The following is a 16,296-nucleotide window of genomic DNA, read 5'->3' as shown; positions in this document are numbered from 1 at the left end:
CTCTGCTTTTTAATATGCTGTCTAGCTTAGTCATAGCTTTTCTTCCAAGGAGTAAGCATCTTTTAATTTCAAGGCTGCAGTCACTGTCTGCAATGATTTTGGAGCCCCCCAAAATAAAGTCTGACACTGTTTCCACTGTCTCCCCATCTATTTTCCATGGAGTGATGGGATCAGATGCCACGATCTCAGTTTTCTGAATGTTGAGCTTTAAGCCAACTTTTTCGCTCTCCTCTTTCACTTTCATCAAGAGGCTCTTTAGTTCTTCTTCACTTTCTGCCATAGGGTGGTGTCATCTGCATATCTGAGGTTATTGATATTCCTCCCAGCAATCTTGATTCCAGCTTGTGCTTCATCCAGCCCGGCGTTTCACAAGATGTACTCTGCAAATAAGTTAAATAAGCAGGTAACAATATACAGCCTTGACTTACTGTTTCCCCAATTTGGAACCAGTCTGTTGTTCCGTGTCCAGTTCTAACTGTTGCTTCTGCATACAGATTTCTCAGGAGGCAGGTCAAGTGGTCTGGTATTCTCATCTCTTCAAGAATTTTCCACAGTTTGTTGTGATTCACACAGTCAAAGGCTTTGGCATAGTCAATGAAGCAGAAGTAGATATTTTTCTGGAACTCTCTTGCTTTTTCCATGATCCAGCGGATGTTGGCAATTTGATCTCTGGTTCCTCTGCCTTTTCTAAATCCAACTTGAACATCTGGAAGTTCATGGTTCACATATTGTTGAAGTCTGGCTTGGAGAATTTTGAGCATTACTTTGCTAGCGTGTGAGATGAGTGCAATTGTGTGGTAGTTTGAACATTGTTTGGCATTGCCTTTCTTTGGAATTGGAATGAAAACTGACCTTTTCCAGTCCTGTGGCCACTGCTGAGTTTTCCAAATTTGCTGGCATATCAAGTATTAAATACCTGGCATTAATGTTTGTTTGTTAATGTAACTAATATATACATGTCTAAGAGTCACTAACATTAACATTAAGCAGAGTATTTTCATGTGTCTAGGTTTAATGTAAGTTAAATATTATTATATCTGTTACAATTTTATCAGCAAGGAAAATTCCTTAAGTAAAAAAACTTCTAAAAAATGTAAATGAGGTGAAATTTTAGATAAACTCTATTAAGAATAATTATGCTTTAGGAATGTCTGTCTAAAATACTCTCTAGATTAGATTGGGGTAACTTGAAATTCTAAGGGCTATACTAAACTAAGTGATGGGAGTCTATTGAATACTAGGTCATTTCCAAATAAAATAAGATTTTGAAGCATTTATCACTGAACGCTAATTTCCCCCTACAGAAAAACAAAAGAGATTTGGGACTATTAATGAATAATGTTTGGTGCTTTCCTAAAATGTTCTCTCTAAGAAAGAAAAGGTTTTTGGAAATAATCACTGGTATTTATGCTCACCAATCTACAGAATGCTAATATAAAGGTCATTTTTGGTTGCTTAAGGAAAGTAGGATGTGTGTTTTCGGCAAAGAAGGTATGAGGAATGGTATTGCATTTTACGAAGGGAAAAGCAAGTAGGTCTGACTTACAGGTGGCTGTTTCAGGATGGGAGAACAAAGTATTGGGTACAGAAAGTGATAAGAAGATTTGTGGAAAGCAGACCCCGAGAAAAGAATTTTGTGCATGGTTAGGACTGACTAGGTTTAAAATCGATTTAATTAAGTTGACTTTTAAATGAAGTTAAAAGTAAGCTGGTACAAAAGCTTAAATTTGGCTTTTCTCTATCTTCAGATGTTGAACTGCTTTGGTAATAGGTTTAAGTTTCTTTATCTCTTAAATGATCTGTTCTGAAATCCTTCACTGTAGAATAGTTATTGTTTCACAGTGACCTATAATCCTACTTGACTGAATGTTGTAAGCCTTTTTGATATTTGTTGACAAAACTTCCTAAAAGATTCTAATGAAGCACTTTTGGCTTCTAGCTAACTTTGGGATGCTTCAGAGGGCCCCTGAAACATCCCAAAGAGAAATGTTTCCCTAGATTCATATTGAATGCAGAGTCACGTAGGAACTATTGTTAAGTGAGTAATAAATCTTGGGTTATATTGTATGGTGAAGGTGAAAGTGAAAGTGAAGTCGCTCAGTGGTGTCCGACTCTTTGCGACCCCGTGGACTGTAGCCCACCAGGCTCCTCCGTCCATGGGATTCTCCAGGCAAGAATACTGGAGTGGGTTGCCATTTCCTTCTCCAGGGGAATCTTCCCAACCCAGGGATCGAACCCGGGTCTCCCGCATATTGTATGGTAAATGTTACTAATTTAGATATATTAGAAACTGTATGGAGTTCCTAAAGTTCTGATATATCTTAGTAAATGTTATCAGTCATAATTCTAGATACTATCTTAAAGTGTTGTCACAGCATTTAACCAAGTTTCGCAAAAATGCTTCCTCTTCAAGATTTATAAAAAGGACTTTTGAATAAATATAAGTTTCTGAACTGGATAAGTAATTAAGGATTCTAATGGAAAACCTGGTGACTTCACAAAGGTTAGCGAAAGGATTGAATGAACTGGCGAACATGCTAATTTTATGGTTTCTATATGAAAAATTACTGGTTTGAATCTGTGTTTTCCAGGTGTAAGACAAACCTTCCCTTCAAACTAATTAAGACAATAATTTGGTAAAATTATACTGTAGAAACAAATTGAAACATTTATCTTTTCTCTCTATCTGACCCCTCCAGAAATTGCAAACTCTGCTTCTAGTAACTTTATCAGATAAGTTAAGAAAGTTATATTGCTAACAGCTACAGAAATCTCAAGGAATTTTGGAGACCTTGAGAAGGGCAGAATCCACCTAGATCTGTTAGGTGAAAGGTGAAATCTGTGATCAGCCTTTGGTGTGACTTTCTTAGCTCTGAAAGGTTTTATTTTAAAAGTTCAGTCTGAGATGCTATAAAAGCTTTGGCAAAGAAAAAAAGCCTATGATCAATTATGGTTACGTAAATCATCAGGCCAAATTTATTGACACCACACCAGGCTTAAGCAATATGTGAACTGTGAAATTCCAGATGTTCAAGCTGGTTTTAGAAAAGGCAGAGGAACCAGAGATCAAATTGCCATCATCCGATGGATCATTGATAAAGCAAGAGAGTTCCAGGAAAACATCTATTTCTGCTTCATTGACTATGCCAAAGCCTTTCACTGTGTGGATCACAATCAACTGTGGAAAATTCTTAAAGAGATGAGAATACCAGACCACTTGACCTGCCTCCTGAGAAATCTGTATGCAGGTCAGGAAGCAACAGTTAGAACTGGACATGGAACAACAGACTGGTTCCAAATAGGAAAAGGAGTACATCAAGGCTGTTTATTGTCACCCTGCTTATTTAACTTCTATGCAGAGTACATCATGAGAAACGCTGGGCTGGATGAAGCACAAGCTGGAATCAAGATTGCCAGGAGAAATATCAATAACCTCAGATATGCAGGTGACACCACTCTTATGGCAGAAAGTGAAGAAGAACTAAAGAGCCTCCTGATGAAAGTGAAAGAAGAGAGTGAAAAAGTTGGCTTCAAGTTCAATATTCAGAAAACTGAGATCATGGCATCTGGTCCCATGACTTCATGGCAAATAGATGGGAAAACAGTGGAAACAGTGTCAGACTTTATTTGGGGGGGGCTCAAAAATCACTGCAGATGGTGATTGCAGCCATGAAATTGAAAGACGCTTACTCCTTGGAAGGAAAGTTATGATCAACCAAATAGCATATTCAAAAGCAGACATTACTTTGTCAACAAAGGTCCATCTAGTCAAGGCTATGGGTTTTCCAATAGTCATGTATGGATATGAGAGTTGGACTATAAAGGAAGCTGAGTGCCGAAGAATTGAAGCTTCTGAACTGTGGTGTCGGAGAAGACTCTTGAGAGTCCCTTGGACTGCAAGGAGATCCAACCAGTCCATTCTAAAGGAGATCAGTCCTGGGTGTTCATTGGAAGGACTGATGTTGAAGCTGAAACTGCAATACTTTGGCCACCTGATGCGAAGAGCTGACTCATTGGAAAAGACCCGGATGCTGGGAAAGATTGAGGGCAGGAAGAGAGGGGGATGACAGAGGATGAGATGGTTGGATGGCATCATTGACTCAATGGACATGGGTTTGGGTGGACTCCAGAGTTGGTGATGAACAGGGAGGCCTGGCGTGAGAAAAAGATGTTTCAATGATTGTTAAATTCTAATTTGTTAATGGAGGTCTGTATCTACTAAGACACACTTCCTGGTAGTTCTTTGCTATTATGCTGTATTAATGTAAAATTTAACTGAATTTTTAAAGGACACTCTAAATTAGTTTCTGAAGCTTATCTCAGTAATCTATCTTTGAATGAAGATCAGATGCCTCATGACCTGCGACCAAGACGAGAAAAAGACATAATTTAAGGAACTGTCTGCTACCTGGATGGAAGGACTTTTTTTTTAATCAGAGGAAGCTGCAGTGCGCTAAGATGAAAAGAAAGTGACACTAGAAGTGGACAGCTTGCCCAAGATGCTGGGCTGATTCATATGATCAGTTATAATGTTTTCTTGACTTCTTGGACCTTTGCCTATAAATCAAATGTTTTCTATCGTGGACATGATGCTATGCTAGTTTAAAACTCAATCCAGCTGGTGGGTTTGTGGCCAATTACCTGTGTCTAATACTTCTGGATTACCTTGGTGGATTTTTCCCTTCAGGGCTTTGACTGGATAGCCCCTAGCAAATTTATTTTAGAAAATAATTTAGTCCTGTTCTATCTATTCAGGATATTACTATATGGGATCCTCTCACCTGGCCAATTAATAATACCTGCTCTGACCCTGGCCATAGATTTAAGTTTTCTCTTAGGGTCACTCAAACTCCAATTAGAATGGCAAGCTAAGTCTCAATTAAAAATTGTAACCTCTTGTCTACTAAAAGGAAACTCGCACAATTATGGGATGGATCTATATGGTTAACACCAAGCTATGGTCACTTAAGTTTAAAAGCTCCTCTAAGAATAATCAGCCTAGTAATATTATGAAACTAGGCTGGGTGCCTTATGAATTATGCCTACTATTACCCTTAGAGAGAGTGACTGATATGGAACTCGGTGGCTTTGTGGTTTTAATTAATGGCTTTGGCATCTGGAATGGATAGGAAGGTGTAGCCTGGGATTACCATGAACGCAAGGTCGTATACATAACAAATTAGAGGTAACCAAGCCAGTCTAACATTGATGTAAGCTCAATGAGTCAAGACATCTGTATTCTACTGGTATGATCATTTAGCAGCTATTTTTTGTGACTTCAGTGGGATTGGAGGGTGTAATTGATCATATTGAAGCCTTAACAACTTTCACTCAACAAACTTCAAATGATAGTAACCAGACTATTAGCCTGTTGAACTCTGAGGTCTTTATGATGAGAAAGGTGGTACTACAAAACCCTCAGCTGTTGACATCATTACAGCATCTCAGGGAGGTACCTGTGCCATAATTCAAACTGAATGCTGTGTTTTCATACCTGATGAATCCTTTAATGTAACACATTTGATGAACCACATGAAAAATCAGATTTCTGCCTTAAGTGGTCCATTCCCTATTCTTGACGATCTTTTAAAAAACTGGTTTGGAAAAAAAATAAAAACCTGGTGCAGGAGGCTCATAGCTGAAATATTTATTTATAATTCTGCTAATGTTGTTAGTTGTATTATTTGCATTTTGCCTGTTTTACAAGATTATTGTTTCTTGTATTACCAAGTGTATGACTGAGCCTCCAACGAAAATAAGGTTGACTAAACTTGAAGCTGTTGATCAAATGTGTAGCTTGATGTGTGATCAATGATTATAATAGTGTAACTCTAGATATGGGAAGATGCAACGAGAGGGAATGTTACTTTTTTGGACCATAACTAGAAGACAGGTGTCCAGAGATCTTTGACTATTAGGACCTAGTCCAGTAATAGTGCATTGAGTGGCCTATCAACAAAAACCTTCAGAACCGGGAATGAGCCTTCCTAGCAATACGGGACAAAATGGTCGTGAAATGCCTTCCCAAGTTTCCTCAGTCAGTAAAGAATCTGCCTGCAATGCAGGAGATCTGGGTTCAATCCCTGGGTCGGGAAGATCCCCTGGAGAAGGAAATGGCAACCCACTCCAGTATTCTTGCCTAGAGAATCCCATGGACAGAGGAGAGGGGCCTAGCAGGCTACAGTCCATGGGGTTGCAAGAGTTGGACACGACTTGTGAGGAAACCACCACCAAGTATGGTTGGTTTATGGCCACAAGGGGGCACTGTCAACTCTAAATCGGCACTTGCCAAGAGCATTGACGCTGACTGAACACCAAGGGCATCTGCCCTCTGCTTCTGGGGAGATTGAATCCGGTGCTGCTGCAGCTGGTGACCCTTCAACAGCCGCTGAGGGAGTGCAGGGTGGAGTGAGCTACTCTGTGCTCCGGGGAACCTGATTTGACAGGTCTTTAGATAGGTGGGTATTTTCCGTTTCATCTCCTCATGTCTATAAAAGCACTAAATCCCTTCATGATGACATCAGATCCTTGTGACTAGGAGAAAACCTCTTGTAAGGTAAGCATTTGGTTGCACTGAACTCCCCCTTCACCAAAATCTTTTATGTTGACCTTCCCCTACTACCTGTTTGGAGCAGTCCCTCGGAACTATATGAGGTGATGCCTCCAGGCTGCAGTCCTGATTTTGCTTCAGATAAAACTTAACTCGTAACTCTTAGGTTGTGCATCTTTTTAGTTAACAGTTGTGGTGACCAGAATAGGACTCGAACACTTGCAGCTTTCAACTTGCGCATCTTTTTTACTTGACAATTAACTCACTCAGCTGGGGTGATCACACGTCCCCATTTGCTTGGGATAATCTGGTGTATTCCTGTTGTTTCAGCATAATTATTAATAATGACCTTTTTCATGACCAAAAGTGCCCTGGTTTCATCCTACCAGTCCACATTTGGCAGAGGGAAAAACTGAGCTGCAGATGGTGAAGTCACTTGTCCCAAACCACTCCTTTGGTAAATGGTAAAATGTAGAATTTGAGCCCACTCCTGTCTGCCTCCCAAGCCTTAGCTCCGGCCCCTCCCATCCACAGAGATGTCCGGTGTGACTTCGCCAGCCTAACTCCGGCCTACCATTGCTTGCCCTCAGGATCCCTACCCCAGCTGTGGAGCCACCCTCCTCCTATAGACCTACCCCGGGGACCTAGCAGGACCCGCAGGGGGGAACCTGGGCCTCGGGTCCTTCCCACCTCTGTGGCTATACTGACAGGTACCTCTGCATGCTCCTTGCTGTTGGGCACTGCTTGGTTGGGGCCCTTAGCTTTCTTCTTGCCCAAGGTCACAACCTGGTGGGGCCTGATCCTTACTGGTTTTTTCAGTAGTCATGTATGGATGTGAGAGTTGGATTGTGAAGAAAGCTGAGCACTGAAGAATTGATGCTCTTGAATGTGGTGTTGGAGAAGGCTCTTGAGAGTCCCTTGGACTGCAAAGAGATCCAACCAGTCCATTCTGAAGGAGATCAGCCTTGGGATTTCTTTGGAAGGAATGATGCTAAAGCTGAAACTCCAGTACTTTGGCCACCTCATGCGAAGAGTTGACTCATTGGAAAAGACCCTGATGCTGGGAGGAATTGGGGGCAGGAGAAGTGGACGACAGAGGATGAGATGGCTGGATGGCATCACTGACTCGATGGACGTGAGTTTGAGTGAACTCCAGGATTTGGTGATGGACAGGGAGGTATGGCGTGCTGTGATTCATGGGGTTGCAAAGAGTTGGACACAACTGAGTGACTGAGCTGAACTCAACTGAACTGATCCTTATCTGCTGCCCCAGGACTTACCTGAGATTAGCCTGGGGCTAGCAGAGCCTCTTTGCCTTCCCTCAGGCCTTATCTCCCAGATAAGAGTCCTCACTCTTGCCAGGGAATTCTCTCTTTCCCTTATCACTGAAATCTGACCATTAGCCTCCCAATCCTGTTCAGTTCAGTTCAGTCGCTCAGTCGTGTCCGACTCTTTGCGACCCCATGAATCACAGCACACCAGGCCTCCCTGTCCATCACCAACTCGCGGAGTTCACCCAGACTCACGTCCATCGAGTCAGTGATGCCATCCAGCATCTCATCCTCTGTCGTCCCCTTCTCCTCCTGCCCCCGATCCCTCCCAGCATCAGAGTCTTTTCCAATGAGTCAACTCTTCGTATGAGGTGTCCAAAGTACTGGAGTTTCAGCTTTAGCATCATTCCTTCCAAAGAAATCCCAAGGCTGATCTCCTTCAGAATGGACTGGTTGGATCTCCTTGCAGTCCAAGGGACTCGCCAGAGTCTTCTCCAACACCACAGTTCAAAAGCATCAATTCTTCGGCGCTCAGCCTTCTTCACAATCCAACTCTCACATCCATACATGACCACTGGAAAAACCATAGCCTTGACTAGACGGACCTTTGCTGGCAAAGTAATGTCTCTGCTTTTGAATATGCTGTCTAGGTTGGTCATAACTTTTCTTCCAAGGAGTAAGCGTCTTTTAATTTCATGGCTGCAGTCACCATCTGCAGTGATTCTGGAGCCCAAAAATATAAAGTCTGACACTGTTTCCACTGTTTCCCCATCTATTTGCCATGAAGTGATGGGACCAGATGCCATGATCTTCGTTTTCTGAATGTTGAGCTTTAAGCCTACTTTTTCGCTCTCCTCTTTCACTTTCATCAAGAGGCTTTTTAGCTCCTCTTCACTTTCTGCCATAAGGGTGGTGTCATCTGCATATCTGAGGTTATTGATATTTCTCCTGGCAATCTTGATTCCAGCTTGTGTTTCTTTCAGTCCAGTGTTTCTCATGATGTACTCTGCATAGAAGTTAAATAAGCAGGGTGACAATATACAGCCTTGACGTGCTCTTTTTCCTATTTGGGACCAGTCTGTTGTTCCACGTCCAGTTCTAACTGTTGCTTCCTGACCATACAGATTTCTCAAGAGGCAGGTCAGGTGGTCTGGTATTCCCATCTCTTTCAGAATTTTCCACAGTTGATTGTGATCCACACAGTGAAAGGCTTTGGCATAGTCAATAAAGCAGAAATAGATGTTTTTCTGGAACTCTCTTGCTTTTTCGATGATCCAGCGGATGTTGGCAATTTGATCTCTTGTTCCTCTGCCTTTTCTAAAACCAGCTTGAACATCAGGGAGTTCACCGTTCACGTATTGCTGAAGCCTGGCTTGGAGAATTTTGAGCATTACTTTACTAGCATGTGAGATGAATGCAATTGTGTGGTAGTTTGAGCATTCTTTGGCATTGCCTGATGCTTATATCTTTCCTTTTCCCCTTTGTTTTTCGCCTCTCTTCTTTTCACAGTCGTTTGTAAGGCCTCCCCAGATAGCTATTTTGCTTTTTTGCATTTCTTTTCCATGGGGATGGTCTTGATCCCTGTCTCCTGTACAATGTCAGGAACCTCATTCCATTGTTCATCAGGCACTCTATCTATCAGATCTAGGCCCTTAAATCTATTTCTCACTTCTGGCTCCACCCAGCCTGCGATGCCCTCCCCTTTGCTGATCACCAAGCCTGCCTCCTCCAGGAAGTTTTTCTAAGGACTCATTCATTCATTCAGCATCCTTTCCCAGTCACTTACTCCCAGGTCTTGGTGACTCTTAAGGAGGTAAGAGTCAGAGGCCTTGAGCCTGGGTCTTATTCTGCTTCAGACCTACTGTGTGACCGTGGACAAGACCCTCTTCCACTCAGGATCTCACTTTTTTAAAAGTAGAGCAGTGGTTCTCAAGGTGTGATCTCAGGGTCAGCAACATCAGCGCCACTTGGAAACTTACCAGCAATGCAAATTCTCAGGCCCCACCCCAGAGCCACTGAATCTGAATCTCTCTTCTGAAGTATGCTCAGACTGGAGACTCTTCTTTTCATCTCAAATAGTCACTGCTTTAGAATTAACAAGCACGTTCTTGAACATGATTTAACGAGCTTTCCCACAGTGCTAAAAAAGTGGTCTCCCCTGTTGAACTGGGCCAGGCATAGTGCAGTGATTCAGAGTATGGGGGTTCTGATGCTGGCTTCTCGTTGTTACTGTTTGGTCACTAAGGCGTATCTGACTCTTGCTACTCCATGGGCCGTAGCCCACCAGGCTCTTCTGTCTATGGGACTTCCCAGGCAGGAATACTGGAGTGGCTTGCCATTTCCTTGTCCAGGGGATCTTCCCAACCCAGGGATCAAACCTGCATCTCTTGCATTGGCAGGTGGATTCTTTACCACTGAACCACCATGGAACCCCACAATATTGGCTTAGCCACTTTCAAACAGTGTGACTTTAGTGTGAATTTCGGTTAAGTCACTTAACTTTTCTGAGCCCCCGTTTTTCTTCTGTGGGATGGCACCCAAAAAAGGAGCTGCTTGTGGTACTAGGAGCCCTAACGTAACTGAGTGTGTGTGTCCCCACAGGGAGTGTGGCTGACTGGCTGTCATCATCATTGCGGATCGGAGGCTCAGGAGTTATATTAAGACAATTTGCTTAAAGATTTTTACACTCGTTTTGGTAGTGCTAGACTTCAAACATATCTCTGGTTCCTCAGATTTGAGAGCAAAAGCCTCCTTAGCAGGCAAGCTGTCTCCTGGCAAGGCCTGGGAGGGAGAGCAGGATGTGACCTTGGACAAAAACATCTCCCTACAACCTTAGCCAGTCACATAACCAGTGAGCCCTCACTTTCTCAAGTGGATGATGGCAAGAACACGGCCATACCCATCCTAATGCTACCTCACAGGTAATGCTGTCTTAGCCCTGCCTCCACCCTCCCTCCATCTTCTCCACTTCTGCCCCAGCCTGCCCCATCCTGGCAATTGGACTTACTGCTGAGGGCTTCCTTCATCTGCTCCTTGCTGTTGGCACGGTGGTACCAGGTGACCAGCAGGCCATCCTTTTGGCTGATCTGACCCAAGCTTAGCAGGTAGTCCAGCATGTCTGCATCAGAGCGGCAGGTCCCATCTTGTTCACAGCCTGGAATCAAGGCCAAGGAGGCTGTTAGCATCAGTTCTTGCCCAAGCCCAGGAATCTTGTCTGTATATCTTACTAACCCTCTCTGGGCCCCAGGGCCATGTCCAGCCTGCCATCTAGCATAGACAGTGGACCCCAGAGTCATCAGTGCTGTGAGAGAGAAACATGTGGGGTCCTGAGCACAAGGATGCTCTGGACCAGCCTGGGGACCTTGGAAAGTTCATTGATAAGGGAACATTTAAGGGAGACTTAGAAGGATGGGTGTGTAAATTAACCAAAAGAGGGGACTAGGTTATTACAGACAGAAAGAAGAGTACAAGCAAAGGTATGGCCATAGGAAATGTGTGGTTGCATAAAAGAATGGCCATTCCTTTGGTACAGATACAGAGAAATGAGATAGGACAAGATTGGAAAAGAGGATTCCAACTGTAATCCAGAGGATTCCAACTGGATCACAGGCCATTTGTGATCCAGTTGTAAATGACCCTCAGTTCAGTCAGTCACTCAGTCATATTTGACTCTTTGAGACCCCATGGACTGCAGCATGCCAGGCTTCCTTGTCCATCACCAACTCCGGGAACTTGCTCAAACTCATGACCGTTAAGTCAGTGATGCCATCCAACAATCTCATGCTCTGTCGTCCCCTTTTCCTCCTACCTTCAATCTTTCCCAGCATCAGGGTCTTTTCAAATGAGTCAGTTCTTCACATCAGGTGGCCAAAGTATTGGAGCTTTAGGATTGACTGGTTTGATCTCCTTGCAATCCAAGGGACTCTCAAGAATCTTCTCCAACACCACAGTTCAAAAACATCAATTCTTCTGTGCTCAGCTTTCTTTATAGTCCAACTCTCACATCCATACATGACTACTGGAAAAACCATAACATTGACTCGACGGACATTTGTTGGCAAAGTAATGTCTCTGCTTTTTAATATGCTGTCTAGGTTGGTCATAGCTTTTCTTCTAAGGAGCAAGCATTTTTTAATTTTATGGCTGCAGTCACCATCTACAGTGATTTTGGAGCCCCCCAAAATAAAGTCAGCCACTGTTTCCACTATTTCCCCATCTATTTCCCATGAAGTGATGGGACTAGATGCCATGATCTTAGTTTTCTGAATGTTGAATTTTAAGCCAATTCTTTCACTCTCCATTTTCACTTTCATCAAGAGGCTCCTTAGTTCTTCTTCTCTTTCTGCCATAAGGGTGGTGTCGTCTGTGTGTCTGAGGTTATTGATATTTCTCCCAGCAGTCTTGATTCCAGCTTGTGCTTCATCCAGCCTGGCATTTCACAAGATGTACTCTGCATATAAGTTAAATAAGCACAGTGACAACATACAGCCGTGATGTACTCCTTTCCTGATTTGGAACCATTCTGTTTGTTTTTCCATGTCCAGTTCTAACTGTTGCTTCTTGACTTGCATACAGATTTCTCAGGAGGCAGATAAGGTGGTCTGGTATTCCCTGAGTTCCAGCAAAAAAAAAAAAAATGTGGGGTATGTGCTGGACATAGCAAGCAAGGTTGTGTTTAGAAAGTGCTCCTTAGTAGCAGGGCAAGCATGGATTGGTGAGAGCAGGCTGGTGGCAGAGACTGTGTGGGAAGGGGCGGGTTGAGGCAGGGGTCCAGCAGGAGACGGGGAGCTGAGAGGTTAGGGTGAGCAGGGAATGGAGATAGAGGATGGGAAGGAAGAAGCCTCGAGGCACAGGACTGAAGATACAGGCATGAGGCAGAAGGAGAGGAGGCTGCTCCCAGGTCCCCATGTGGATGGAAGGCCCTTCATCAGGAGAGGGTGCAGGGGTGTGAGGGTAAGTTCAGCTCAGTCTGCTGAGTGTGATGCCTGCATGACCCTCCAATAAGAAGTGTTCATCCAGGAGCATGGAAGGATAGCTGAAGCCTGGTAAAGAAGAAGGGAAACAAAGCTAATGAGACTGTTTATTGGAGATCAAATCTTGGTGGGCAAGTAGAGCTGTGAATGGAGGAGAAGTCAATCCTGAAGGAAACCAACCTTAAATACTCATTGGAAGGACTGATGATGAAGCTGAAACTCCAATATTTTGGCCACCTGATGAGAAGAGCTGACTCACTAGAAAAGACTCTGATGTTGGGAAAGGTTGAGGACAGGAAGAGAAGGGGGCAACAGAGGATGAGACGGTTGGATGGCATCACCAACTCAATGGACATGGTGATGGTGAAGGACAGGAAAGCCTGGCGTGCTACAGTCCATGGGGTCACAAAGAGTTGGACACAACTTAGCAACTGAACAACAACAGGGAGGAGAGCAGAGGCCATCAGGTCTGTCGATGGGGACAGAACCTTATGGGGGCAAAGAGTGAGGGATGGAGGAAGCCAAGCAGATGGCATGATGGGGTGCTCCTACCTGGCAAGCTGGTGTGCTTCTGCAGTGAGAAGCCCAGGACCATCGCGATGGCGAATACCACAGCCGCACTGACACCACCGACAACAGCCCACTTCCAGCACCCCTTCTTGTTGGCCATGATGACCCTCTGGGGAGAATACCCCCTGAAGGGTAGTGTCTCCTGAGGCTCTGAGAGCTGGGATCGGGTGGGAGGTAGGAGGCTTAGCAGCACCTAATTCTTCCCTTGGCAGGACAGCTCCTGCAGGCTTTGAATGTCCAAAAGACAGCTTTGGAGGCCCCACCTACCTTCCTGTGCGCCTCCTCCTCTCTCTCCCCCAGGATCTTAACAGGTCAAGCAGAAAATCCCGCCACCTCCAAAATGACCTTTGAGCACAGTCAGAGACAGCAGCAGGTGTTAGATGGGGCCACCACTGCCCTCCCCTCCAGCAACCTGCTGCCTGTCTGCTCCAGCCTGAGAGTTGGGGGACTAGGGATCTGGACCCAGCTTGACCTTGCTTTCCTGAAGACCTGGAGGTTTTCTTCCCCTGCATAAAAGGAGGCACCTAGTTGGTCCTTCCTTCTTTCTGCCCTGTTCCAGAGAGTCACAAAGTTCAGGCAAGGGTGAGTGACAGGAGCAGATTAGATCTGCCCAAGGAGCATGAATTTTCCTTCCATCCCAGATAGATTATCTGCCTGGAATTGAAGTTGATAGGACTGGCATGCTGGCCTGGGTTGCTGCAGGCCACTCCTGAGTCCATAGGGGAGGGACTGAGTCACTGCCTGGCACAGAGGGTGTCCTACGGTCCCTGGTATAGGAAGGCAGTTAGAGAATGTCCCTATTTCAGGGACCCTGGAATTTATTTTTATTTATTTATTTTTTTAATTAAATTTTAAAATCTTTAATTCTTACATGTGTTCCCAAACATGAAACCCCCTCCCACCTCCCTCCCCATAACATCTCTGTGGGTGATCCCCATGCACCAGCCCCAAGCATGCTGTATCCTGCGTCAGACATAGACTGGCGATTCAATTCTTACATGATAGTATACATGATAGAATGCCATTCTCCCAAATCATCCCGCCCTCTCCCTCTCTCTCTGAGTCCAAAAGTCCGTTATACACAGCTGTGTCTTTTTTCCTGTCTTGCATACAGGGTCGTCATTGCCATCTTTCTAAATTCCATATATATGTGTTAGTATACTGTATTGGTGTTTTTCTTTCTGGCTTACTTCACTCTGTATAATCGGCTCCAGTTTCATCCATCTCATCAGAACTGATTCAAATGAATTCTTTTTAACGGCTGAGTAATACTCCATTGTGTACATGTACCAAAGCTTTCTTATCCATTCATCTGCTGATGGACACCTAGGTTGTTTCCATGTCCTGGCTATTATAAACAGTGCTGCGATGAACATTGGGGTACATGTGTCTCTTTCAATTCTGGTTTCCTCGGTGTGTATACCCAGCAGTGGGATTGCTGGGTCATAAGGTAGTTCTATTTGCAATTTTTTAAGGAATCTCCACACTGTTCTCCATAGTGGCTGTACTAGTTTGCATTCCCACCAACAGTGTAGGAGGGTTCCCTTTTCTCCACACCCTCTCCAGCATTTATTGCTTGCAGATTTTTGGATCGCAGCCATTCTGACTGGTGTGAAGTGGTACCTCATTGTGGTTTTGATTTGCATTTCTCTGATAATGAGTGATGTTGAGCATCTTTTCATGTGTTTGTTAGCCATCCGTATGTCTTCTTTGGAGAAATGTCTATTTAGTTCTTTGGCCCATTTTTTGATTGGGTCGTTTATTTTTCTGGAATTGAGCTGCATAAGTTGCTTGTATATTTTTGAGATTAGTTGTTTGTCAGTTGCTTCATTTGCTATTATTTTCTCCCATTCAGAAGGCTGTCTTTTCACCTTGCGTATATTTTCCTTTGTTGTGCAGAAGCTTTTAATTTTAATTAGATCCCATTTGTTTATTTTTGCTTTTATTTCCAGAATTCTGGGAGGTGGATCATAGAGGATCCTGCTGTGATTTATGTCTGAGAGTGTTTTGCCTATATTCTCCTCTAGGAGTTTTATAGTTTCTGGTCTTACATTTAGATCTTTAATCCATTTTGAGTTTATTTTTGTGTGCGGTGTTAGAAAGTGATCTAGTTTCATTCTTTTACAAGTGGTTGACCAGTTTTCCCAGCACCACTTGTTAAAGAGATTGTCTTTACTCCATTGTATATTCTTGCCTCCTTTGTCAAAGATAAGGTGTCCATATGTGTGTGGATTTATCTCTGGGCTTTCTATTTTGTTCCATTGATCTATATGTCTGTCTTTGTGCCAGTACCATACTGTTTTGATGACTGTGGCTTTGTAGTAGAGCCTGAAGTCAGGCAAGTTGATTCCTCCAGTTCCATTCTTCTTTCTCAAGATTGCTTTGGCTATTCGAGGTTTTTTGTATTTCCATACAAATCTTGAAATTATTTGTTCTAGTTCTGTGAAAAATATGGCTGGTAGCTTGATAGGGATTGCATTGAATTTGTAAATTGCTTTGGGTAGTATACTCATTTTTACTATATTGATTCTTCCAATCCATGAACATGGTATATTTCTCCATCCATTAGTGTCCTCTTTGATTTCTTTCATCAGTGTTTTATAGTTTTCTATATATAGGTCTTTAGTTTCTTTGGGTAGATATATTCCTAAGTATTTTATTCTTTTTGTTGCAATGGTGAATGGAATTGTTTCCTTAATTTCTTTTCCTACTTTCTCATTATTAGTGTATAGGAATGCAACGGATTTCTGTGTGTTGATTTTATATCCTGCAACTTTACTATATTCATTGATGAGCTCTAGTAATTTTCTGGTGGAGTCTTTAGGGTTTTCCATGTAGAGGATCATGTCATCTGCAAACAGTGAGAGTTTTACTTCTTCTTTTCCAATTTGGATTCCTTTTATTTCTTTTTCTGCTCTGATTGCTGTGGCCA

The 16,296-nt window shown here is 43.3% G+C and overlaps 1 protein-coding gene across 1 annotated transcript in view; it reads right to left on the bottom strand.

Annotated features, from left to right (window-relative positions):
* The window catches only part of LOC138070288 (protein FAM151A-like), a 28,329-nt gene extending 14,865 nt beyond the window's left edge, over positions 1 to 13,464 (bottom strand). Inside the window, exons 1-2 of the mRNA XM_068961452.1 lie at positions 13,347 to 13,464; positions 10,829 to 10,975 (exon numbers count right to left, since the gene is read on the bottom strand). Of these exons, the coding sequence (XP_068817553.1) occupies positions 10,829 to 10,975; positions 13,347 to 13,464 (265 nt within the window). The remainder of the gene's footprint in view (positions 1 to 10,828; positions 10,976 to 13,346) is intronic.
* Positions 13,465 to 16,296: the final 2,832 nt, after the last annotated feature.

This window comes from Capricornis sumatraensis, chromosome 2, assembly GCF_032405125.1.
Source record: "Capricornis sumatraensis isolate serow.1 chromosome 2, serow.2, whole genome shotgun sequence".
In the NCBI taxonomy this organism is placed as follows: Eukaryota; Metazoa; Chordata; class Mammalia; order Artiodactyla; family Bovidae; genus Capricornis; species Capricornis sumatraensis.
The sequence above is the reverse complement of the archived record's forward strand: the minus strand, read 5'-3'. Positions and strand labels throughout refer to the sequence as shown.